At 39.8% G+C, this 26211-nt stretch overlaps 1 protein-coding gene across 1 annotated transcript in view; it reads right to left on the bottom strand.

Annotated features, from left to right (window-relative positions):
- Nucleotides 1–26211, bottom strand: part of tsnare1 (T-SNARE Domain Containing 1) — a 1274638-nt gene that overhangs the window by 175585 nt on the left and 1072842 nt on the right. The window contains exons 4-5 of the mRNA XM_050047737.1: nucleotides 25230–25307; nucleotides 20990–21059 (exon numbers count right to left, since the gene is read on the bottom strand). Coding sequence (XP_049903694.1) covers nucleotides 20990–21059; nucleotides 25230–25307 — 148 coding nt within the window. The remainder of the gene's footprint in view (nucleotides 1–20989; nucleotides 21060–25229; nucleotides 25308–26211) is intronic.

The following is a 26211-nucleotide window of genomic DNA, read 5'->3' as shown; positions in this document are numbered from 1 at the left end:
CGGGATGCCAACTAGACCTTTTTGTTGAGATCAAAATCTTTTCAACACAACTGAAAGTGACAGACAGTTCACCCAAAAATTAAAATTCAGTCATCTACTCACACTCATGGAAGTAGAAGGATGGGTGATGTTTTTTAGCTCACAATACACTGTTGGTGTTTCAGAGGAAAACAGTTTGCAGTTATCCCCCAAACATTTGAATGAAATGGTGACACTGGTTCAAACCAAAATAAAATGTATAATAAAACCGTGCCCCCACATAACTCATACAAAGTAATTATCCAAGTGTTCTGTTTTGGAAAATGTCAGAAACACTATGTTTTTAATCTTAATGTGTACTGTAGGCGGTGGCTTTTTATATGGGAGCCATGTTCACATATGATCAAACATGGCATACAAGTAAGGCTAAAAACATGGCATCAGTGATACAGCAGTGCATGTCAGGGCTTTAGGACACCTGGATTACTTTGTTATGAGCTTTGTGGAGGAATTATATGGTTGTATTATGTATTTTAATTAAATCTGAATTCTGGTCACCATTTCCTTCAATTGTTAGGGCAGTAACTGCAAACCCCTTTCCTCTGAAACACCAGCAGTGTTTTGTGAACTAAAAAACTTAACCCATCCTTCAATCCATGAGTGTGAATAGATCATGACAGAATGTTAATTTTTTGGTGAACTGTGCCTTTCGGATTGCACATGCTCGAAAACACTTACTCTCAAGGTCGATTCTGTTGCTCTGTGCGTCATATGGGGCTTTAAAAACTCCAAGTGTGCCAGGATCCATCTGTGTTTTGGTGTTAGTGGCTTCTGTCCACTGCCACTTGCTTTTGGCTTCACAAGTTTACCATACTGGGTCCTGAGAGATGCAGCTCTGGTTTTCACTTCATTGACTGCATAAAGATGGGAACACATTAGGACCCTGGCCAGACAAATCAAAAGTACAATGTACATTTTTTTCTTTGTAGCCTAATTGATCTGCAATAGTCTGTTTCATATGTCCTTCTCATATAGCCTATATGCACAAAACAGGTCAGTCCAAGTTTTGATTCTCTCTCTTCTCTTCCCTCTCTTTCTCTTTTTCTCTCTCTCTCTCTCTCTTTTTATTTTTCTCTTTTTTTCTTTAACGTTATCTCTTTCTCTCTCTCTCTCTCTCTCTCTCCCTCTCTTTCTCTTTTTCTTTCTTTTTCTCTGTTTTTCTGTCTATCTCACACACACACCCCCACACGGGAACTGCCCATTGGTCCGACATCCCATTGTTCCGACCATATTAAACCCGTTGTTCCGAAATCATCATGATGCCCTGTGGTTAAGGTCTGGTTAGGTTTAGGCACAAAAACCACTTGGTTAGGGTCAGGAAAAGATCATGGTGTGGGTTAAAATGAAAAAGAAAGTGACAAACACATAAGCCGTGAGCCTGCTTCACCTCAAGCCTTTCCCAGCTGACCCAGAGCCGGTCGCAGCGCACCATCAAGGCAGAAATACACCCGCTGGGAGCCGTTCAGCACCGCGGAGAGCTCCCCACACAACCCCGACCCCAGAGTTAACAACAGGAGGTTATGGTGTTTCATTCTATCCTCTCGATGACACTTGTATCTCGATCAGTAGCCTACTTTTGTTGTGTTTGCTGATCCTCTATGGTACACAAATACAGTATAGCCTAGTATTATCACATATCGGAACAACGGGACGTCGGACTAATGGGCTGTGAGGGTGCACCCTCTGTGTGTGTGTGTGTGTGTGTAACTGTAACCGTTGCAACTGCCGTTGTACCTCGTCTAGCGCGCTAGCTTGTATGTTTGTTGCGCTTGCTTGAATATGAGAGCAGAAAAAACTTACCAGGCAGCTGAAGAATATTGGCTATCTCCTGCCAGCGTTTCTCCCGTTGATAGCGGTCATGGTAGGTGGAAGAAGAAACGTCAAACAGGCACTCATACTGTTGCCACAGCTCAACCAACCTGGCCTCCATATTTTCAGTCCACCGACGCGTCGCCATGGTGATCTATGTCTTCGCGCAGGCGCAGTGAGGGATAAATGCACAGACGTTGGCGAATCGGCTCGTGGCTCTGTTTCAACTGTGCGAATGTCTGTGCCGGCCGACCAAAATTTCTGACCTTTCAGAAATTCATCCAACCGTCCGACCGCGCTTCTGGAACAGATGATCGGCCCTCGCTCCCCCCGTACACTGCACGGCATAAGACGCACGACGAAGCGGAAATCCGGCCCGAGCGTCGGCAGGTCGTGCGTCTCAAAAATCGGGTCAAATCCGGTCAAATATTGTACAGTGTATGCTGGGCTTAATACTATATGATGTTTAAATAGTTCTGATTTGACTTTTGGTTTCACATGGGACATGAATAGCAGCCTAATGGATGAAAGACTGAAACTTAAGCGTGTTCCTCGTTATGCTACATCACCTGACTTCCTCCTTAACTCCCAAAATAATTACGGCCACTAGATGTCGCCGTCTAACAACAGACATAAACATTGTGGGTAATTTCCGCTGGTAAAAACAACCTATGAGGTTGTATTTTGGAACAGGACAGTGTCCAAAATCACCTCACAGTCCAGCTTTTCTTTGGAACCCATTCATAAAAGTAGTAAGCTCCACCGCACAACTGTAAAAGTTACTGAAAACTTCTAATTTTACCTTAATTATGGCTTAATGTTAAGGTCTATGGGTTAACAGGTATTGGTGCATGACATACCAAATTGTGTGGCCAGTAAGATTTGATATATCATGCACAGAAGAGTGACAGACCGACCAATGAACCAACCATCATTGCTTTTCCTTTAAATTTGGAAATTAAGTTAAAAAGAAGCAGTTGTCAGCTGAGGATAAGGTCAAATTCCGTTCACCGACCAGACTGGAAGGATACTAGAGAATGACTTTTAAGTGACTCAATCAACTGAAACTTTCTGTGACAGATGGAAAATTATATTCATTTGACAGGTAGAAGTAGAGGCAAGTACAGGGAATCCTTTCAAACTTGCAGTCTAAAAATACAACCTGAGCTGTGCTTCAGTGCTGATGAGCTCTGATGGATCATCCATGAGTCAGTGGAAGCCCTGCCCACCACTGATGCGCTGTTACCAAACAATCAGAGCTCGCCCACTACTGAGGACCCCCGAGAAGACCTCTGCAGTATAGCTGCACAGTGATACATCTGCTAGTCACACTCTTCCCCCACAACAAGCTTCGAGAGCCAGGCGGCCAGAAACAGCATGCAAAAGATTGGAATTGCTCACACTGTGAATTTCAATCAGTCACCTCTGTTGTGTGTTTCTCCTGCTCGCTTGGTGTTTGGTATTCCTTTGAGGTCTGGTTGGCCCTGGTGAAGGAGAACTGAGGAGTCTGGGAGCAGCTGGCTGCAGGGGGAGGTGTGAAGGATGGAGAGGGCAGGGTGTGGGAGAGACTCGGTGGTGGGGGTGCTGTTCTCTAAATGCAATCATAGTTTGAGGGCTTTACAGGATAGAGCGGTGCTTATACTGGGCTCTGATAAGGATTAAACCACCAAACTGGAGTTGCTTTATACACACTGCTGACGTGTCATCAGCTCAGATGACAATGCAGAACATTTGTAAAACTCAGCACTGACTCAAGTCCAAAAATACACCAGTGCTGTATGATGACACCTTGTGCGCACTGACCACACAGTGAAGGCAGCACATCAACTGCTTTGGCCCTCCATGAGTGTCCACACAGGATGTGTTCAACTGCAGTATTAATATGGGTTCAGATGTGTTTCAGCAGAGCTCAAAGCCTAATACACAGCCCATTTGGAGTAAGTTATTTTTGGCAGTTTGTTGGAAAGTTGATCTTAGTTTAATTGTTCAGTGGACTGGTCTGGGATGTGCTAGCTTCTCGCAGGTGTGAGAAGGGGGTTACAGGGTTTTCCATAGGTGCCTGCTATCTGCCAGATAACCAGATATCAAAACATTTTCAGCCAGTTACTTTCTCACTGTTTCGAGCAATGACTGTATATGAAGATGGACAACTCGTTTCCAGTTCCTCCCAGTGCATAAAAATAAAGCAAAAATATCCCGAATACGGCCACTGCTGTCTTGCACTGGTGACATGATTTGGAGCCACTGTCTAAATATTGGCAATTTCTGTGGTGTTGAGTTCCCGCCCGTACAACCAATTGTGAGCAGCACCATTGATTGCAAGCACACCAATTGGCACACACAGCAGTCAATCATGGTGTCAATCCCCAGAAAAATGAACACAACTACCTACAATAACAGAAACCATCTTTCGAAAACAAAACAAAACAAACAAAAAAACATTTGATGTGTACTTTACATTTTTACTTTGGTCCATGTCCCATCCCCTAAAATGGAGGAGTGGGGTTTATGACTTTCTACAGCGTGCCAGCAGGGGGCAATCAAGATGTTTTGGCTTCACTTTGAAGGAGCCGTCATGTGGTCTGTCTTTATATACAATCTATAGCCTCAAATTATGTCATTGTCACTTTTTCAGATTTTGGTTGTTTTAACTATATATTTTAAATGGATGAAGGATTTTAGTCATTGGATGTCTCAAGTTATTAGAGAAAACAAGCAGAGTTAACGTTAGTGGCAGCCCGGCTCACAGTCCCCCTCAAACCCTCCCTCTGGATGTCCTGTGTCAAGCAGGACATCCAGCAAAAAGCTTTGGGCAGACACTGATTCATATTGTGAGACTGCTTTGTTTTTTTTATTTATTTATTTTTTTTCCCACTGGTTTTAAATACCTGTTTTAGAAAGAAGGGGACCTCTGCGGATGACTTGGCTCCAGGTAAGAACCTTGTGTGCACCACTGAGTAGAATCACTGAGATAATGTTAGTGGCAGCATAGCTATCAATTGCTCCTGAACTCTGGCTGCCAAAGAGCATGCTATATTCTGTGGTTTTACCTGTTCTAATTATCAGGTCCATTTGGAGACCTCTGCAGACAATTTTGTTAGGTAACTTCAGTGGTTAGCCTGGGTGGTAAGTAACAGGAAGATGGTTCACTTTTCTATGGATAAATCAACTTTGGTAACTTGTGCTGAACACCTAGCCTGCTTCAGAGCAGGTTAACCTCAGAGGATCAGATCATGAACTGTCACCATCCCAAATCAGATCCCTGGAAATACATATCTTGACATAGACAAAAGTAAAAAAGAATACATTATACCGCTTATTAATAATAATAATAATAATAATAATAATAATAATAATAACTTTATTTGTATAGCACTTTTCAATATAAATTTGGCACAAAAAATTAAATGGCTACTTACAAAAAACAATCACTGAATTGGCACAAAAAATGTTGTGTTCAGAACAATGTTCAGAACTGTGTCCATAGCAATGTTATTCACAGCAGCATTCTGCTCTTCAGAAATAACACACCATATAATGCCGTGATTGAACAACCAGAGTAGAGAATTCAACAAAGCAATGTAATTGAAGTAATGAATAATTAAATACATTAGTAAACTTTTAGAATTGAGAGTGGTTATGAATTTGAAGCATGAACCATTATGTTGCTTGGGTAGACATATACCGTATAGGGAGATCAATTCATGCTTATCTATTCTGTCACACATGAGATAGATAACTGTTGATGCAAACTACAAACTACAAACTACAGACAAGGTCAGTTATATCTCCTATTCTGAATTTTTGAGCTATGGCATTTTCATATTTGTCAAACTTTCCTCGGGCTGGGAAAAGTGATTTCAAAATCTGTGACATCATCACAATGTAAAGTCTATTAGCTGAGTGGAAACTTGCAGGCAGGTTCAGCAGGAGAAATACTACTGCACATATCAAGTGGGGCACATATAGCGGGAGTAAACCTAGAAGCTAGAAACTTTTCTTGGTGTATGTGCCAGGCGAGAAACTCCATTGGAATGAATAGGCACAACCTGGCATCTGGTTATTATTAAAATCTATGGATAAAAACAGTCCCATTTTTTGGTGTGACATCACGTATGCTGCTCACCCACACACCATGAAAGGTTACAGCTTCTCTACCATTCAGAAAACCCTGAATTGTTTGTACTGTTAGTGAGGAATATCTGCAAAACGTCCTTCCCAATCGCCTCTGTACATCCAACAAAGCATGATTCTGACAAAGCCAAACCAGGGGAAGAACCCATCTTAATCATTCCTGTGTAGACAGTAGTGTCAAAACATGTGACATGGTACATGTGGAGGAGGCCACACACAGCACCTTGACATCCTGTCATGTCTGTGATCTTGTTGCTGTCTCAGTGGAAGAGTACAGTTAATATAGGGATCAGAAATACCTACAATCTAGCATTAAAAAGTTATAATAATTACATTGACTGGTGACATTGGTTCTTCATGCGAAGGGTCATGTAAAATAACTCACAGTAGAATATTGATTTCAAGGTAGCACTCCACTTAATATTCTCAAAGCATTACTGTATGTACTGTATGGTTAATATGCTGTGTGGCAGCACTTTAGCTTGGAGGGATGTGTAATGTGCCACTGCATTGCACCAGTGGTGTATTTCCAGTTTGAGAAGTAACAAAATCCTATTTTCAGTGGTGTAAAATTTCTGTTTAAGATAAAACAGTTCAACAGAACCATGGGCTCCAAAATGACCATAAAGATGCATCAACACCTCTCCAAAGCAGTTATTATTATAGTGGAATAACCCTTTATTTTGTCATGTAAATACAAACCTGATGGCTTGTTATTAAGTAAGAAACTCATGACCCTTAACTAATGACATTTAAAGGGCCAGTGTGTAAAATGGGTTGAAAACTGACATCAGTGGTCAAATTCTAGATTGCAGGGCTCACTCGCTCACCCCTCCCGTCGGGTAAATGACGGTGGCCTCATAGGGACAAAAAGCCTTGCGCACGACTTTTTCAGGAGTAGGTCTATCTAGCGACGAGGTGAATGTTTATTTAGAAATCTAAACCATGTTACGATATTGTAATGAATCCCTCACGAGCAGGAGACCAGAGGAGCGTTCGGGAAAAAGGCCCGTTTATTTGAGCACTCCAGAAACTCCGGTAACACTCCAGGGGGTAAAAGACTCCGTCCCAAACTCTGACTCTTCTGGCGTAACAGACACACTTCATAACTTTACACACATACTCGTTTACCATACTGAGTGGGGACCCCCCTCCCCTCTCTGCTCCACCAATCTCCAGCCCACACACTGACTGACAGCGTAGCCGGTAAACAGAGCTCAGCTGTTTATTTAGCCTAGCAATATCTCCGGACTATAGTAGCTGCAATGGACGACTTTGAACGTGATTTTGAAGAGTTTCTTGTAGCGGACACAGACCCAGAGCCATACCTTTGAGCCGGAGCATACAGATGAGGAACTCCATGTGTTTCATGCTGAGCGGGTGAGAAGAGAGGCTGAATGCACAGAATGGGATTCGGTGCTACTGCTACCATCGCTGGGGAGATATATCATCAGGAGGAAAAGCGCCGCAGAGAGTGCATCACAAGGAGTGAAGTTGCGTCTTCTTTTCCTCGCAGATGACGGTTCGGGTTCATTCTCTCCTGTTGCGTGGTAAGTGTGGTCCATTAGCAAACTTTATAACTAAAAAAACTTTTCACTACTCTCCATCGACGAGCTACTAACACTCTCTGCTGTTTCCTCCTCCTTCTTCCTTCCTTCCGCTGTCTTCGTTGGTTCATTTATACACGCGAAACGCGTTCTCTGGCTGGCTGGATTGTCCGCTCGGTCTGCCGTACATACATGGTGGCGCAAGATGGCGACCTCTCTAAAGCAAGGCCCTTGCTATATATATATATAAAAGCATAATTATAAGGCTACGAAAACCAAACGAATTTTATTTTATAGCGATTATACACTTGTATAAACATATTAATGGGTAGAATATTCAGATTCAGATTCAGATTGACAATAAACCATGCCAAATATTACACACTGGCCCTTTAAATAGAATATCTGACCTGTAGTAATGCTAAGTATTAAAAACATTTTGTTTTTATTGCATGGGTATACAGACTGTATTTGATTATGTCATTAATGCATTGCTAAGTAACTGTGTCATTTTCAGTAACACTACAGATTTGCACTTTGTGAGCTTTTAATCACATCTCAAAGTTTTTCTCAGCAGATGTAGCTTGATTAGCCTAGTTATCATGGATATTTTATAATCTGCTCAGTAAAGCGTTAACACAATTGACAGGACAGTCAACACTGCTCTGAGTTAATTCCCTTGCAGGACGCATCTACTGCTTTTGCTGTTAACTGTATTTACTTTACAGGCCTGATGATGTCACCATGATAACAAAGCCAACACTTCGTATAAACAAACTGCACTTGTGGCCTAACAGCTTTACATTTCTTACAGCATTTGAAATGAAGTCATATCTCTTCCTTATTGTTTATGTTTTTTCTTCTGCATTTAAGCAAGAACAGAGCCGTCCAGCAGTGTTAATTTTGTTGACAAAAAATTTTCAACATTTTTACATGACGAAAACCAGACAATAACAAGTTTAAAACAGATCTTGATAATAAAAACTAAGAAAAAACCTGTGTTCCATTTTGGTTGATGAGACATAACAAAAATTTTAGTGGTAGACTATCGGACTTTGAAAGCCGAGGAACGGCCGCGCTTGCAATGACCTTCAAATGCTGCATGAGCGTCAGGCTAGTAAACTCAAGTAAATAGTGTGCACCAGGATTTCTAGCTAGCCAGCAAACACACTCCCACCGGAGCAGCATCAGCGGTTGGTGCGAGTTGTGAGCACTAATTTATCAGTAAATAATCAGCCATGTGTGGATGGTGGGTGGAGCTGTTGAATGGATTTGTGGAGTTTGATAGTTGCAGTGGTGGCTGTTAGCAGTTAGCGCCATGGCAGAACGGCAACGGAGCAAACAACCACTGGCTGTTGGACTTCACTTCTGATCCCTATAGGACTCCACTCAGATCAATGCTGTTTGACAGGCAGATATGAGGCTCAGTTATCTGTGAGTGTAACTGTGCTGTGAGTAAACAGTCTGAACTCAGATAAGTTTTCTCTGACTGACAGGAACATTTAGTTTTAATCGCCAACTCTGTGAGAGGACACGAGTTAAAACCTCCAGACTAACAAGCATTTTCAAATAAGCATTTTCATCTCAAGACAAAGACTAAATCTAAAATAGCTGTCAAAATTAACATTGCAGTCCATAGTGTGGCAGAAAGATGCAGAGAGTGACACCCTGTCCTTTTCCCTGGTTATTCTACATTCTGAACAAATCTGTGTTGCAATAGTAAAAGCACTGGCGTCACATGACTTTACTTAAGTTTTAAAGTATTTCTCATGTCATAGAAACCACTAAGAGTGAAACTTGCCTTGTGTATGTTATAATCATAGTGTTGGTGTCTGTGTTTTAGGTCTGATACTTGGCCCAGATTTGAAAGCTGCCTGTCCCTATGCCTGCTTTCAGGCATACGGGACCGTGGTTGGCGCACCCTCCACTGGTAGACATTGGGCCTCATTCACCAACTCTTCTTACGAGGCAATCTTTCTTAAAACCCACTTACACAATTTTCACATACATTTTTTTTATTTGAGATTTGTACGAACAGAATCTATGCACACAAAGAAACACTCTTACGGACATTTAGTGCTGACAGGTTTGTACAGAACAATTAGTTGTTATGTTTTATTCAATTCTACAGTTGTATTACATTATAGGATTTATATTACAAAAGTATTTTTATAATTTGTAATCTTTATAAAACTTATTTTGATAATTTTACAAAAAGTACTATGCTTTTTTAAAATAATTACTACACTACCTCTTCAATTCAAATCAGTGATGGGAACCATACTATCTAATAATTAGTGATTAATCACACCAAAAAATATCACTGGTGGCTCGGGCAGCCGGGACAAAAAGTGACAAAGCAGCGTTCTGTGTAAGTTATTATAGTAATAGGCTCTCACCCTCTCTTTGTCTCTCTCTAAACACACACATGAATAGCTTGAACAATGCCACAGCGCTCATCTCTGTCCTCAGTCCTGACAGTTGTGTTACTATAATGCATACAGTTTGCATTTTGTGGTCTGGGTGGTTGAATAATACATAACTTCAGCACATAATGTATCTTTTTGTGTTATTTTATATCCTCTCATGATGCTACTTAAAATAACAGTTTGTTTCGTGTTCACCACTTTCTGCGGAAGCACCGCCACTTCAAACCTTTTTGAAAAAAAATAAAAAATTCTCAGTGTTTGGAGTTGGGTGCTCCTCCGTTTTGAGACTTTTGGGTCTTCTTCTTTTTCTCTTTGGGCTGTCAACTTACAGGGACAGTTGGATTCATCATTCGAAGAACACAGTTGCAAACAATTCTGCCATTCAACAACATGTCATAAATCTGACGTAGACTTTTCTTAGGACTTTTCTTAAGGTCAAATTTAAGAAAAAACTTAGGAAGATATTGGTGAATGAGGCCCAATAACCTTATTTTAAGGTTACAAAATGTAACTGAATTCATTAATATGGAGCATATTACCATAGACATTACTGTAATCTTACATCGCAATGTTTGCTGTGACAGCAGATGCGATATTGGCTCATGTTGATAATGAACCAATGATGATTCATGATCCAGGGGATGCAGGGTGTTAAAAAAAATATTTTCGCTGGCGGTCGTCATTTTCCTACCCTCTGCGCATATATGTCACACAAGATGAGATCCTGTTTTGTTCCTGTTAGGGAAATCATAGAAATGAATTCTTGAAAAAAAAAAAAAAAGTGAATGAAAATATTTCTCAAAATGTTAAACTATCACAAAACTTCTATAAAAGGCTTTGTCCGAATTAAACGCCAAGTCCCTATGTTGCTACATATTTTTTGCCAAATGAAAGCCTGTCTCAATTAGAGGCCTGATCTGGTTACCACACAGTTTACTTTCATAGAAGCTCTTTAGATGTTTAAAATCAGGTTGATGGCTACTCACTTAAACCAATATTTGTTAGCTGCTTAGATAGCTTAGCTTAGCTTATCGTATCAGCTTGCATACAAATATAAAGGTTTGAACTTTTGTCAATATGGACATGCTACACATATAAAGACATGTTGGCTCAGTTAGCACCAAAGAATAATTAATTCAGATTTATCAGCCTGGTTAATGAGAAAGACAAAAAAGGTGGTGACTCCCTACCTCTGAAGCGGTCATAAGGTCAAATTATGTGTACATTTATCAATTACCCGGTAAGTTATTCATATTCTTTTTGTCCGTAAGGGTCCTCAGATCAAAATGAAATGTAAATTAAAGCAGACTATATGATGTTCCTCTGGCTCTATTCAACTGATAGACAGGAGCTGGCCATGACACAAAGCAATGCAGCAGGTAACAGGCAGAGAAGAATGATAGCTGATGAAAACATTGATGTAAACAGTGTAGTTACCAAAGTTCCATACTGTGGTCATTTCTGTCACCTGAGCCAATGCTATGCACTGAATGAAGAACATGAGATGCTGTGAAAAACTCCTTGTCATTAGTGAGGATACCGTAGAGCTGAGATTATCCCCACAAAATATTCCCAAAGGTCAAGAATGAACATCCATACATGGCTTCAGACAACCAGCTTTGCAAAGGTTTCATAAAGAAGGAAATGTATTCAACAACTTTGTTAGGCCTCAAAGATATGCAGTGTATGTATGTGAGGGTAAGTGTGAAAGTAACTGTGCTTGTGAAAAAGAAAAATCCATGAAATACCTTTACCAGCACTTTCTTTTAAACTCCAATTCCAATGTTCCCGACATTATGATGATTACACATGTATGCAGCACCTGATCCAAAACACACTTGACATTTCATACTTACATTTACAGGGATGTTTTTCAGGTGATTATCTATGAGAGCAACAGGAAAGTACCAGTTCAGTTCCTACATCCTTCCAACACTGTAAAATTATAGCTATATGAACACACACAGCTGCAGTTATGAAATCCATCTGACATTTAAATGTGCATCTCCAACAGAACATACACCTACTGTTGGTTCACACATACACATGGCTGTAGGAAAGCTGCGCTTTAACGTGGGTTTGAGAGGCAGAGTGATGCCTGCTTGTTGTGTAAGAGTGGAGGAGGATGAGGTGGAGAGGTGCATCCACACAGTCATGATCTGAGTCGGAAAAGATGGCTGTGACATTTCTACCCGTTTCCTGCTTGTGCCCGGCCATGTTTGCGTAAATGTAGATTTCTCAATTTTTCCTGGGAATTGCTTTTACATTTGCGATGTGATTACACAGTTCAGTAATTACCAGTTCTATAACTCGGGGGCCTTGAGTGTCATTCCGGTAAACGTGTGGTTGATTATGTCCCTGCCACCATGTGTGTTCGCATGTGCTGGGTGTGATATGAATATTCCAACAAGTTCTTCTGATAGAGTGCTGCAGGAATAAGTTCTAAAACCTGCAAATTTGTTGCCATTTTAACACATTAGATTCCCTTGGTCAATGGGTTTTTTAAAAAGGGGTTTTGTCTAGATGCCTGAAATAAGGTCTGTGGTTAACCCTTCAAACTCTGCAATAGAAATTGGTGTGTCTACATCTACCATTTACTTTGGTGGGATGTCATTTCTTGGAGTCTCTTCAAATGCTTCATATCCCTAAAATGTCCAACCTAAGCTTAAAAAGTCACGTAAGTCTATAAACCATAATGGTTGGTAATACAGTGGTATTGAAACTGTGTCATTAAACAAATATTCAAAAATCAGACTGTTCTCATCAAGTTTTGGAAAATAAAAACACAAAACATATTAACAAGAAAAAGAAACATAAGCCTCATTTTGCTTTTGAGATATGCAAAGACATGAGTCATCATTAATTCCTCTGGTGCCACTGCATGTTTTTGCACCATATAACGTAATGCAATGACATCATTCCAAGTGTATAATCTGATGACACAGAAAACAGAAGCCTTAGCTTTCTGCTGCAAAAAGAATTAACGTTCTAGCTATTACGGTTTTTATTTTAGATAGATATATATGGTATTGTAATACATAGATATAGATATACACATCTGTAACATAAATAATTTCCCCTCGCGGATCAATAAAGTATTTCTGATTCTAATTCTGATTCTGACATCAGCAGGTTCACTTTTGTAATCATCGTGTTGTGCAGGCACGTCACAAACCAGCAAGCTAGTTTGGAAGGTAGAAACAGCTTACTTTAGCAGCTGGAAATATTCACATTACTTTGATTTTGTCGCAAGGAAAGATGACAAGAACACTATTGCTGCAGGTAGTCTTTCTAAAACTCTTTCCACTGCGAAAACCACATCCTCAAATCTCCAGTCTGAAACACTGACTACAACTAATAGCACAACACGATGCTCCAGGAAATACACCACACCAAAGGTAAACCCTACTCAACCGTGGAGGCTGGCTGAAGCACTACAATGGCGCGACAACCAAAACTGGATTTTAATAGTATTGAAGCTTGTGGATGGGTATGCAGTGGATGAAATGTTACTCCATGAGTGACTCTCCTTCTTTCAAGCAGATTTTTGGGAGAATACCAGTCACAAGACTTAAGACCCCCAGGTAAAAAAAAAAGAAAAAAACCTTTGCACGCTTTCTTTTTGGAGACACAATTACCAATTTTTTGGGATGTAGAAAAGTAATACAATGAGTAGTGATACAAATTAGTGTTGGCAGGGAGTTTTAAGTAAAGTTATAGTATTACTTCTGAAAAGAGTAATGAGTGATATATTACATTTTTAGAGTAATGAGCCCAACACTTAACATAAGGTCATAACATGATGATGGGGATGACAGAAGCCTTAGCTTTCTGCTACAAAAAGACTGAATGCTGGCTAATGCGGTTCTAATTTTAGATCTATTTAAACAGAATCATGCAAACAGCAATCTCCTGCTGCCATCTGTGGGAGGTCCATTTTTAAAGGGTTAACACAAGCTTAGAGATTTTCACATTTTGTTCTACGACACAAAGCACGTCAGTAAATAACCTCATAGTGAATGCTGAAGCCTTTCTTCGTCCTTTTTCTTAAAAAAGGTGGTTCCTAACAAAGTAGCTGAATGAGAGTACGGAATATCATCACTCCAATGTCAGCCTTACAGCCTTGTTTTGGTGGTGATGCTGAAGTCATGTGACCTTGGTGTAGTTTGTTTATAGCTTAATGGTAGCGTTTTACTTCTGGCGATTGCTTTAGGTTTCGAAAATCATTAAACGTGGTGTTCATTTGTGAAGACTGGCTGAACAAAATGTGTAAGTTTGTTGTTTTTTAGACAAGGGAGCTAGGGCAAATGTTAGTATCTGTGTTAGCCTACAACTAAACATCATCCCTGCAGCACTCTATTAAATGTCTCTGAATGTGTATTCAAGTATTTAGCTGTAGCAGTGGTGCAAGAAGTGTTTAGATCTTTATCTTAAGTAAAAGCATAAATACCATGGTGGAAAAATACTCCACCACAAGTAAAAGTCCTGAATTCAAAGTTTCACTCAAGTAAACGTATAAAAAGTATTATCAAAATGTAGTTAAAGTATCATATTTATCAAAATCTAATCACGCAGAATGCCCCCCCTTTCAGAGTGTTTTCATATATCAAATATTATTAGACTATTATCACTTGTACCTGACATATGATATGATTGAAAAAAAAAAAAAAACTCTAATCTTCTAAGTACTTATTTTTAAGCCTTAGACTTAAAAATATGTGTGAAAATGTCAAAAGGAGACAGGATAAGAGACAGTTGTCAGCCTATTTTCTAGAATTAATTACACAAATTGACTTCTATTAAACAGGCTGAAATTATCTAAATGCACTGGATGATTATTTCACTTGTTTTAAACAAATAAGACTCAATAGACAAAAACAATCTTGGTATGATATTTGCAGTGTTGAACTTCTGAGAGTTTTAATCAACATAAAACTCCAGCAATCACTTAAAAAAGTAAAAAGTACAATATATAGCCTATTCCTTTCTGCAATGTGGTGCAATAGAAGGGGTAAATACTCAAGTGAAGTACATGTATGTCAGCGCTGTATTTAAGTACAGTACTTTCTTAATTTCCACCACTAGTAATATGTGAATTGAAAAAAAATAATTCAAGCACTATAATTATTTCAGTTTCACTTGCTCTTGTTTAACCTCAGTTCGCTCATTTCTTGCTGCAGAGTCTTTTTTTTTTAGCATTATGATGTAGTGTAGCATGCTGCGTATGCAAAGAGGCCGTCAGTCGTTCGGGGGCGCTCTCCTCCAAACACACCCCCGTGTCCTCTGGCATGTTACAGCCAGAACACCAGTGAATGCCTAATGCGCTAACAAAGACAATGACACTCAGGGGGTGCCGGCCATTAATCTACTTAGACTTTTTGCCGTGTGCATTTCCACGATTACAGGGGCGGGTCAAATTCTATTAACCGTGAGATTTGAGGGTTTTTTTGCCTGAAGACAAGCAGGCAGATGGCGGGTTACTGTTTTAACCACGGACACAAACAAGACTCCCTTGAGTCTTGTTTCTTGCAGAGGAACACGTGTGTGTGTGTGTGTGTGTGTGTGTGTGTGTGTGTGTTATTAGTAAAGCAAATGCAGTATATGGCGTTCTTCAGTGTGTCTTGCTGGAGATCAGATAGCTGTTATGTATGTTGCTGTGTTGTATGTTGTGTATAATGATGAAGGAGACAAGGCACAGGAGCAAGGAGCAGAGAGCGTAGGGGGTGTCAGTGGCTGTGTGTGATTTCCACTGGGTACTATTACATTCTCTATTTTCAAAACCACTTAAAACCCCAACCAGTACTTAGCATTTGGATGAATTACTGCTCAGCCATCTTAAAGGAATACTTCATCCACAAACTGACCATTTGCATATCAATTACTCAATGTGTTTTACCTTGAATTCATGAAGACAACTTTTTCTTGCATGTCTCCGGTAAACAGAGGATACAAAAAGGCATCCATTTTTAATGAATTACAATAATCAGGGTCCACATTAACAGCAAAACTATATCAAAAATCCGATTGCAAACTCTCACACAACTCATGCACTATTATCCAAGTCATATGTTCAGTACTCCCCAAACACTCTGATCATAACAATGTAAAACACTTCTGCCTTTGAGTGTTGACTTTTTAAAGCAGCACTTTGTGTATTAGGCTTGCTCTATGATGAAGGTTCACCAGGCCAACTGATGGGTTGGTCACAAGCCTGTGGCATATCTTCCCATAGGCGACATAGACCGCCGCTAGGGTGCTTCTCAGAGGTGCTAAACAGCGGTCTGTAGTTGTAACGGGTCCTCTTCCCAACTCGTCAAATATTGCTGCTTTATCAGTGGCCATTTATGTGTAAATATGACATGCTAGGTTCCCCTCCTGCTGCTTTTGTTGTTGAGGCGGTGTGTCAGCTTACACTATTTATGTTCTCACTTTTCAACAAATGGTTCTGTTTTCACAGGAATCGATAATTTCTGCTCATTAGATATATACAGTCTTCTTTAAAATACACTTACAACGTTGGTAAAACACCTCATTTTTACATTTATTGCCTTGTGCAACAAATGCACATGGTTGACTTTTTAAAAAAATCATCATGCTTTGGCTCAACATTTACACAGGAAGTGAACAGCAGGTTCCCAGGTGAAAGTTTGGTGTTTGTTGGTCCCATCCACCTGCCCTCCCACCCACTCGCCCTGTAGGGACTTTCCAGCTTTTCATATTACATTGTTACTGGCAACTTTTCAAAGTGACACTATCCAGTGGCGCTTCAAATTTTTTAACTTTGTTTCGGCGTATCATACTGCCATGAAAGGTGCCTTTTGCTGTCATGGTCTGATGCCAAAAGCACTGCATAAACAGCGGTATTTGACGAGTTTGGAATGAGAACAGGCTGGTCGTAGGAGTACCACCTTTAGCCTATTTAGTTCATCAGTGAGTGATCATCACAGTCTGAACAAGCTAGAGCATTTGTGGGTATTTATGTGTGTGGGGTGGAACATATTTTGAGAGCATCAGAGTGACAGAAAATGAAAAGGCAAAAGTCATCCAGGGTGCAATACAAAAAAAAAGGAGAAGATGAAATTTGCAAATTTAACTGTTCGATATTTATTATTGTTTGTTGGCTAAGTTCTTTATTTGTGTTGATTTCTTATTAGCTCTTGTTCTTGAGCTGAATGTGCTAGGTCTAGTTTTGTCTACTCTGAATGTGGGCAAATAATTCAGGAAATAAAAAATGCTGTTCTGACTGACTGAAGTGGTTTGACTCCTGAGTAACCACCCCATCTACTATTACTACCCCCATGACACCAAACTAAATCATGAGACTACTTAACTCCACCTACGGTGTGTGTTAAGAACCTCATAACAATCACGGGCCATCAGATTGTTTAGTAAACAATTATAACATGTACGTACGTGAGGTTAAATGATCACTCGTGCAACATATTTTTGGAAAGCTACAATTCTTTGATGAGAATTAAGACATCACTGCTGATGGCAGTTCACAGGTGTGTGACTCATTGATAGCACTGTGGATGCTATAAATAGCTGCTGCTGTGCGTAAGGACAGCCACTCTGGCATTGTTGAAGGACCTTGCCGATGTGACTATAAGAAGAGAACAAGTATTCAGAGATCGTTCTGAGTATCTAGGGCTTTTCTGCTTGAGTCATGTAATGAATTTAGAAACAATGCAGTTATTGTAAATCTTCAGGCTTTAACAACTCTTGGGTTCCACACAAGAGAAAAATTTCAGAGGGAGTTGGCTGTGGCCCCACTGTGCGTCACATAGAGATGGTACAGGGGGCCTTGTGTAACACCATGGAACGCCAAGGGGCATGACAGAGCATTGGTTCTTCCTGAACCGGGAATGTCAAAGGGTTGGTATCTCTGCCAAGTCATGAATCCGCAGTTTTATGCATCTGGTCTCAAGAGTTTGATAAACTAGCTTTGATATGGTAAATGTATTTTAAAGGCTAATTGTGTTTTCTGCACTGACAACGTTAGGTGACTGACAGTTGGAGCACTGATATGAAATGATATGATATGATGCAGCTTAGATGGACATGAAACTCTCCTGGTTGAATCCTGAGCAAAATGACTAGTATCAATTGATAAAAATAACTGATAGGGACTGAGGTTTAAAGATCATTCTTGGCCTTAAAAAAACAGCAGTTGAGAAAACAATATTAACATAAAGTCCATCGAATGGTTCCTCTTAATGATCTGATCATGCCATGATCTTCATTATCAGGGGGAAGATAAGTTTTTAAGCCAACATGGATGAGAACTCCTCGGAGTGCTAAGACAAGCATCTACAATCTCATGACAGCTGGGTAAACTCCATCTGCTGATTAAGATCATGTGATATGATTTAAAGCTCCAGATACCATACTAAATGAACCTTGTACCCTCTGGCAATTTTGACTCTTGTTGGGGAGAAGAAGCTTGCAATCAGCATTTACCATACAGGAAAAGCATTTACCTAAGCCCCAGATAGCTATGATTATCATTGTCATTTTTGGATTATGTGTCTAAAATGTTTTCAAATTTTGTCATAAGACTCAGATCATATTAAAGTGTGTCACAGAGAACAAGAGAAAACTGTTGAAACGGCAAAAACAATGGTTTAAAACAAAAGCCTGTAGTGAATGAGCTCTAAAATCACCATTCAATTCTTGACTGGTTTCCGGAATAATCTTTAAAAACCCAGAGCTGCTACACAACACAACAAATCATAGTGGATGTAATTTGCATCAGTCGGAGGCACTGGATGTGTTGTTTGCATCCAGCATCAATACTGCTGAAGGAGAATGGGCAGTTAAAAATAAAAGCAGCCGAGCATTGTCAGTAAGTTTCCAAGGCGATCATAAAAAATATTCAATAGAATTGATGACATGCCAGCCAACACAGTGGGATATAATGCATTTTAAACAGACACAATCATCTTAGATTGGCCACTTTGTCATCAGCTTTGAATCTGGTAATTGCTGGCAGCTCAACTAAAAAAGAATAATCAATATGAAAGAGGACGATGAAACAAAGAGAAAATAAGCACTTTTCTGGAAAGCGGAGATAAATGAAACCCTTACACTGAGCTGGACCTCGTATGTACAATGAAATTGTAGTGGTTTTTAGGAGGTGCTTCTGAATGTGTGTCTCAGGGGTGGAGCAGACAGAAAAAGGCCCTATGTGTGCTTATATAATGTATGCTATTAGATACTATGTGCTATTATATATTACTAGCACAGACAGTTTGGCAGTCACCATTTTGGGTTTTCAGAATCAGAAGTGACCATATTTGGATCAAAATAACCCTCATGCTAGCTGCTAGCTTGGTTAGCTTGGTGCAGTTACAGTCAATAGTGTAACTGTGACAATGCTAATACTAATTTTCACTACTGAAAAGCAGACTTAGTACTTTTAGTACAACCAACGCTGAACAAGACTGTTTTAGGTGACCAACACATTATAATTAACTTCCATGAACTGAAAACACACTCAAATGGCAAAGGCTACAGCTACACCTACAAATCTGGGGTTACGCCATTGTTCAAGATTCAAGATTAACTTTATTGTTACACAGGGTGGGAAATTTGTCTTCACCCATGCTGCAGCCATAAAACACAACATACAACATAGTACATAAATAAATCAACACTATACACCAAACATAACAATAACAATGACCTTGATTATGCGTTGGTCCACAACATGGTGCCAGGTAGTGCATGTACCTTAACCACCCCAATACATGTACATATCCATTTACATAGGTTTTAAAGGATACATTTATAGAATTTCTATTTAAAAAATAAATAAAACAGATGAAAAAATAAATACATGGCAAGTGCCAAAAATAATAAATAAAAAACTGGTTACGGTACCTAACCAATGTTGTCACTGGCTTTAGTAGCAACTTGTGGACGGATTGCACCCACCTGTAACTCTCAGCTGCTAAACTCTTAATTATGCAAACTTTAGGCCTTTTCACCCCATGTACAGTTGTCATGAACAATGAAATTAGCTAAAAAGACCAAAACCATTTGTTGTACCAGGCTGTAAACATGTAAAGTTGGGGATGCTATCTAGCTTCCATCTTTGGGGATTTACTCACTTTTGGAGCCAGCCTCAAGTGGCCATTTGAGGAACTGCAGTTTTTGGCACTTCCGCCTTGGCTTCACTTTTCAGCCTTGTAGGTTGCCACTTGCTTGATCATTATTCATGCATTAATATTTAAAATAGGAGGTTATTAGTGACTGTTTTTATGGTGCTGAAACTAATGTTTATTTCAATAAATTATGGATTAATGGTCATTATGACATGGTCATTGATTAATCTATGTATTGCTTAGTTTGTAAAATGTTAAAAAAAAAAAAAAAAAAAAAAAAGAAATGCTGACACAATTATCCAGATGTTAATGTGACAAATGTATTGTTTTGTCCAACCAAAAAGATTTGTTTTGCTGGACAGGCTGCAAAATATCACACTTGAGAAGCTGAAACAATGAAATATATAATTTTTGCTTGAGAAATGACAATTAATCATGTATTAAAACATTCACTGATTCATTATTTCACTAAACTAACTGGTTAATTTACTAATCCTTTGAGAATATTTGATACACTGGTTTGGTATTTTCCATCTGTGCATCATCATGTTACAGTGTGTATGTAAAAGTTCGTTTGTAAAGTAACAAGTAACTATAGCTACCAGGGTCATGTAGTGGAGTAGAAAGTAATACTTTGCTCTAAAATGTTGTGGAGTAGAATAAAGTGCTGCATAAAAATTCTTCATTACCTTGCAGTGAAGATTGTTTTTGTCTTGCCCCTGATTATTTCTGCCTGAATGTGCACACACTTGGTGTCTCTTCTTAAGAATAGTACTATAAAATGAGACCAGTAAGTAAAGTACAGACATCTCAAATCTAGTACAGTAAGTGACTCAATGTACTGAGTTACCACCACTGGCGTGTGTGTGTGTGTGTGTGTGTGTGTTTGTGTGTTTGTGTGTGTGTGTGTTTGTGTGTTACTCACAGACTCTGTCGTAGCTCTGCTGTATCTCTAGATGTTCCCAGTGATTGCAGATTCTTCTCTAGTGTTACAACTGGAGGAACAATACAAACAGTAATTGTGTATGGGACTCAAAAACACACTCGTACTCATGACATTAAAGGGCAAGTTCACCCCAAAATCAAGTATACATTTTTACTCTTACCTGTTGTGCTGTCTATCAATGTAGATTGTTTTGGTGTGAGTTGCTAAGTGTTGGAGATATCAGTTGTAGAGATGTCTGTCCTCTCTCCAATATAATGGAACTAGATGGTACTCGGATATATTTGAAAAACTCAAAAGCAATGGCTCTTTCAAGTACCCAAGATTCTGTATGGTGATATGGTTGGCTGATGCAGTTCGGTGGCAAGAAAATAGTTCCTACGTGAAACTGCTCAAAACAAGGTCTGTTGATTATTTTTGTGTAACCAGGTCATGATTTCTGGAAAGACACATTGCTGTTGAGTTTTTCAAATGTACGTTTTTGGCATTTTTTAGCACCACAAGCCAAGTGCCATCTACTTCCATTATCTCAAGGCGCAGCTGGGGGGAGGAAGGGGTCCAGTTTGGGGACCTCAGAATTGCATCTCTGCTTTTTGCAGGTGATGGGACCTCAGAATTGCATCTCTGCTTTTTGCAGGTGATGTAGTTCTGTTGGCTTCATCACACCGTGACCTCCAGCATGCACTGGGGCGTTTTGCAGCCGAAGAGGCTGGGATGAGATTCAGCACCTCCGTCAGGTCATGGTTCTCTGGCAGAAAATGGCGGATTGCCCCCTCCCGGATGGGAGAGAGTTATTGCTTTAAGCAAGGGAGTTCAAGTATCTTGGCATCTTGGTCATGAGTGAGGGTAAAATGGAGCGTGAGATGGATCAGCAGTTTGGTGGGGCATTTGCAGTGATGGCGCTGCACCAAACTGTCATGGTGAAGAGAGAGCTGAGCCGGAAGTTGAAGCTTTCCATTCACTGGCCCTTCTACATCCCAGCCCTTACCTTTGGTCATGAGCTTTGGGTAGTGACCGAAAGAATGAGATTGTGGACGCCAGTGGCCAAAATGAATTTCCTCCATGGGGTGGCTGGGCTCAGCCTTACAGATAGGGTGAAATCTCAGACATAGAGAGGGAGCTCAGAGTAGAGCCGTTGCTCCTTCGCTTTGAAAGGGGTCACTTGAGATGGTTCAGGCATCTGATTAGGATGCCCCCTGGCCACCTCCTGTTAGAGGTGTTCTGGGCACATCCCACTGGTAGGAGGCGCTGGGGCAGACCCAGAACATGCTGGAGGGATTACATATCTCATCTGGCCAGGGAACACTTTGGGGTCCCCCAGGAGGAGCTGGAAAGAGTCACTGGGGAGAGGGACATCTGGGGTGCATTACTTGCTACCCCCTCAACCTGGCCCCAGAGAAGCTGATGAAAATGGATGGATGGATGGATGGATGGATGGATGGATGGATGGATAGTTCCATTATATTGGAAAGAAGGCAGACATCTCTGAAGCCAGTATCTCCAACACTCAGCAACTCACACCAAAACAATGTAGTTTGATAAATAGCACTACAGGTAAGAGGGTAAAGTATCCCTTTAAGTCTAAAAGAAAACTCTGCATTTTTTCTTTACCATGAAACTAATTTGAGTCTTAATTAAACTCACATCTTCGATTCAAAATTACTTTGATACTAACCTAGAGCAAATTCTACCCATGCTGCTGGATTTCATCCTCGTGAAATGGATGAATAGTGATGAAGAGAAATGACAACTAACAACCAATGATACACATTAAATGGAGGTAAATTTACAGTTGCTTAAGATTCTCTAATACTACTTTAAAACTAGTATTTCTTAAAAAAAAAAAAAAAAAAGCTAAATCATAGCAAATCTTTTTCAGCTACCCTTATGCTAAATTCTTTTAAATCTTGAGCTCAACCCTGAATCTTAAATTTAGCCCTTACTCAAGATTTTATCTTAAAATAAACCAAAAGAATATTTCAAACATAGCACCGTTTTAAAATCTTAAACCTAACCTTAAGACATGCGGCTAAATGTGCATTAAACCTGTTGCTAATAGCCCTTCTCACACAGAGATCATGCTATAGAACTGCTACAAAGCCCCTTTTTTATCTCGTCTTTGCTATTTTTTACGGAGAACGATATGACAGCAGCATCATTACGCTTAATATCCTGAAATCCATGGAGGTACGACAGGTATGACGTTTAATACAAGTGTCTGCCTCTAGTGTGACATAACATGTACACATTGGCAGAGTTTTATAAACAGTGAAACTGGCATTAACATGCTCAGTTGGCCACCAACATCTTTTGTAACTGATATTTGCTTGAATCTAGGTTGTGACATCAGGAGACAAAAACTAAATGGGCCTCATTAACGATCTTATTCTGCGCATAAAATCAGTGCACACGCAAACTCAAGAGAAAGCTGTGATGTTTTTTCTATGCACATATTCAGGCCCTGACACACCAGTGTCAGATCGTCAGTGAGTGTCTATGAATGTGAATGCAGTTAGAAACAGCTGATAAGCCGTTCGTCCCTCTCTTCAAACATGTCGATCTCTGATGTGCTCTCTCCTGAAGGCATGGACTGTAATATCTTCCAGCAAGGTTAGATATTCTATCTTAACAGCTCCTTGGAGGTAGATCAGAATCTTTTATATACTCTGAATGCCTGTTAATGGGCTACCAACTAATTAGGTAGCAACTAATTAACGTATGTATAATAAAAACTGTGATACTTCATTTTCATGGTTGAATGTTTTAATTAATCATTGATGGGAATGAAAGGGTGTCATTTAATACATTTGACCAATGCATTAGTAAATTAACCCTTTTAAATATTGTCTATTGAAGCCTTTTTAAACAATTATGGTTTTAATATCTCATGCATTTAGTTAAAAGCTGCATGTTTACATTTTCTAAGACAGCCAGCCTTTACAGGTTGAGCATAGGTCTGAGGCAGTTCTAAATTTGTTCCCACAGTAGGTACATAGTCAGACGAGAAAAATATTGATGAATCTCAAATTTCTACTAAAACGTTTGAACGCATGGTATAATCACAGATTTGTGTGTACACACTGTTTGCGAATGGGGCCCAATATGAGGATGACGTCTAGTGCCAACATCCATTGATGTAGAACACTGACGGCAGATGATGTTGATATTTTGTAGGTTTTAAGTCGTGTTGTCAAGTAACCAAAATCCAACGCCTTCCAAATGTCTCATGCCAACATCATCTGGACGTAGAATAATGACATTTAGTCATAATGTATAGACCAAAATCCTGCAACGTCTGCAAAATGTCATAATGTTAATGACCATACAACATAAAATTTTAATGTCATAAGATATTTAAAATATGGTCAACCCAATTTTTATTCCAACAAAAATGTATCATCTGTCCAAAGTCTTTCTGATGTCATTTTGATGTTCAGTGCCTGCTGGGTGACAATAACATTCATTCACCGTCCATGTTATATGGCGGCTGATGAGCTCTCAGACCTCATTGTTTTCCTAATTCGCAGACATTTTCAGCTGCTGTCCTTCTTCTTTGAGTTAGCTGCTAACTGCAATTAGCTGCTTTTTAGCTGTGTTTCAGCGCTCTTACTACCTCCCGTGGTAGTGGCGAGACCACTCTGTCCCTACATTCCGCGATCTTTCCTGTTATACAGAACTGTGAGGCGGCATAACAGCGCAATATTCCCACCTTAAACAGGCAGTGCAACAGGGGCTATGATAATTTGACCCCTAAATGCAACATCAAAACGGAAACTAAATTTAACCCTAATTTAAACAGTGTATTTCCTCTAATCTTCATCATAGACCCATATCCTAATTTTAGACCAGCTCTTACTTGAGACCCAAACCATAAACTAGCTGTAACCCTCATATAAACCAACGACTACTTCTAATTCTATCACTAGACCAAAGTTTTATTCCTAAAGTGATCAAAACCTTAATTTAATCCTAGTACTATTTATAATCTTATGCCAAAATTCAAACCCTAATCCTAAAACTACCAGAACTCTAATCTTAGAATCCATTTGAAGAAATGCCCAAGGCCAAAATGTCCTTGGTCAAAAGTCTCAAAGTATTTATGTTAGGACTGGAGCACAAGGACAAATGCATGTGCGCGCGCACACACACACACACACACACACACACACACACACACACACACACAGACGCTCAGTTTTAGTGATGAATGGTCTTTTTTTACCGTTGGCGTTGATCTGGAAGATATTGGAGGAGGTCTCCTGAAACACATCTTGCAGTTCTGAGGGGCTGACCTGTGTGGCTTTGGAGAAAAACACGATATCAGCAAACACTTCTCAGCCCAGTGGAGCGTGACACTGCAGCAGACAGAGAGCTGATCACACAGTGACTGCATGTAGGGACAACCGTCTTTGTGCTTTCTTTTATCAAAACAGTGGATTTACATAATTTCAACAAATGTTAAAGCCGCATTTATCAACATTTTTAGATCAACAATGGATCAAATAACTGTGTGTAATGTGAAAGGGATCACTGCAGGTGAAAATTCTACAGAGTATTTCCATCCAACTGTGCAGTTTGTCTGAGCCATATGGGGTCTTTTAACCTCTTTTACATCATGGTTATGGTTTTCTGGTACAAGAGCTTAATGCAGTATTAACTCTGTGTTTGAAATGAGTATTGATATAACAATATGTCAGTTCCTCTTTGCTCAATTAAAATACTTGAAACTTTGTGTATAATATTCCTTAATCCATTTGAACCCTTAAGTGCACAGCTACTTGTGGAAATATACCAAATATTACAGCAAAGGACTGCATTACCTGTATGATACAACATTAAAGGGATAGTGCATCCAAAAATGAAAATTCAGCCATTATCTACTCACCCATATGCCGACAGAGGCCCTGGTTAAGTTTTAGAGTCCTCACATCCCTTGCGGAGATCAGCGGGGGGAGCAGCTAGCACACCTAATGGCTGACAGCGCCCCAGACTAACGTCCAAGAACACATAATTGAAACCACAAAATATCTCCAACATGCTCATCCGTAGTGATCCAAGTGTCCTGAAGCCGCGACATAAAAAGGTGTTTTGAAAAACATCATATGAACTCTGTTTTTAGTCTCACTGTAGCCTGTAGCTCTGACTGCTTCTCTGTGCTCCGCGTTCACGTGTGCGCGCTTGCGCGAGACCAGCGAAAGCATGAG

The sequence above is a fragment of the Epinephelus moara genome, chromosome 6, assembly GCF_006386435.1.
Source record: "Epinephelus moara isolate mb chromosome 6, YSFRI_EMoa_1.0, whole genome shotgun sequence".
NCBI classification, from domain to species: Eukaryota; Metazoa; Chordata; class Actinopteri; order Perciformes; family Serranidae; genus Epinephelus; species Epinephelus moara.
Note: the sequence above shows the minus strand (reverse complement) of the source record. Positions and strands in the feature narration are given on the sequence as shown.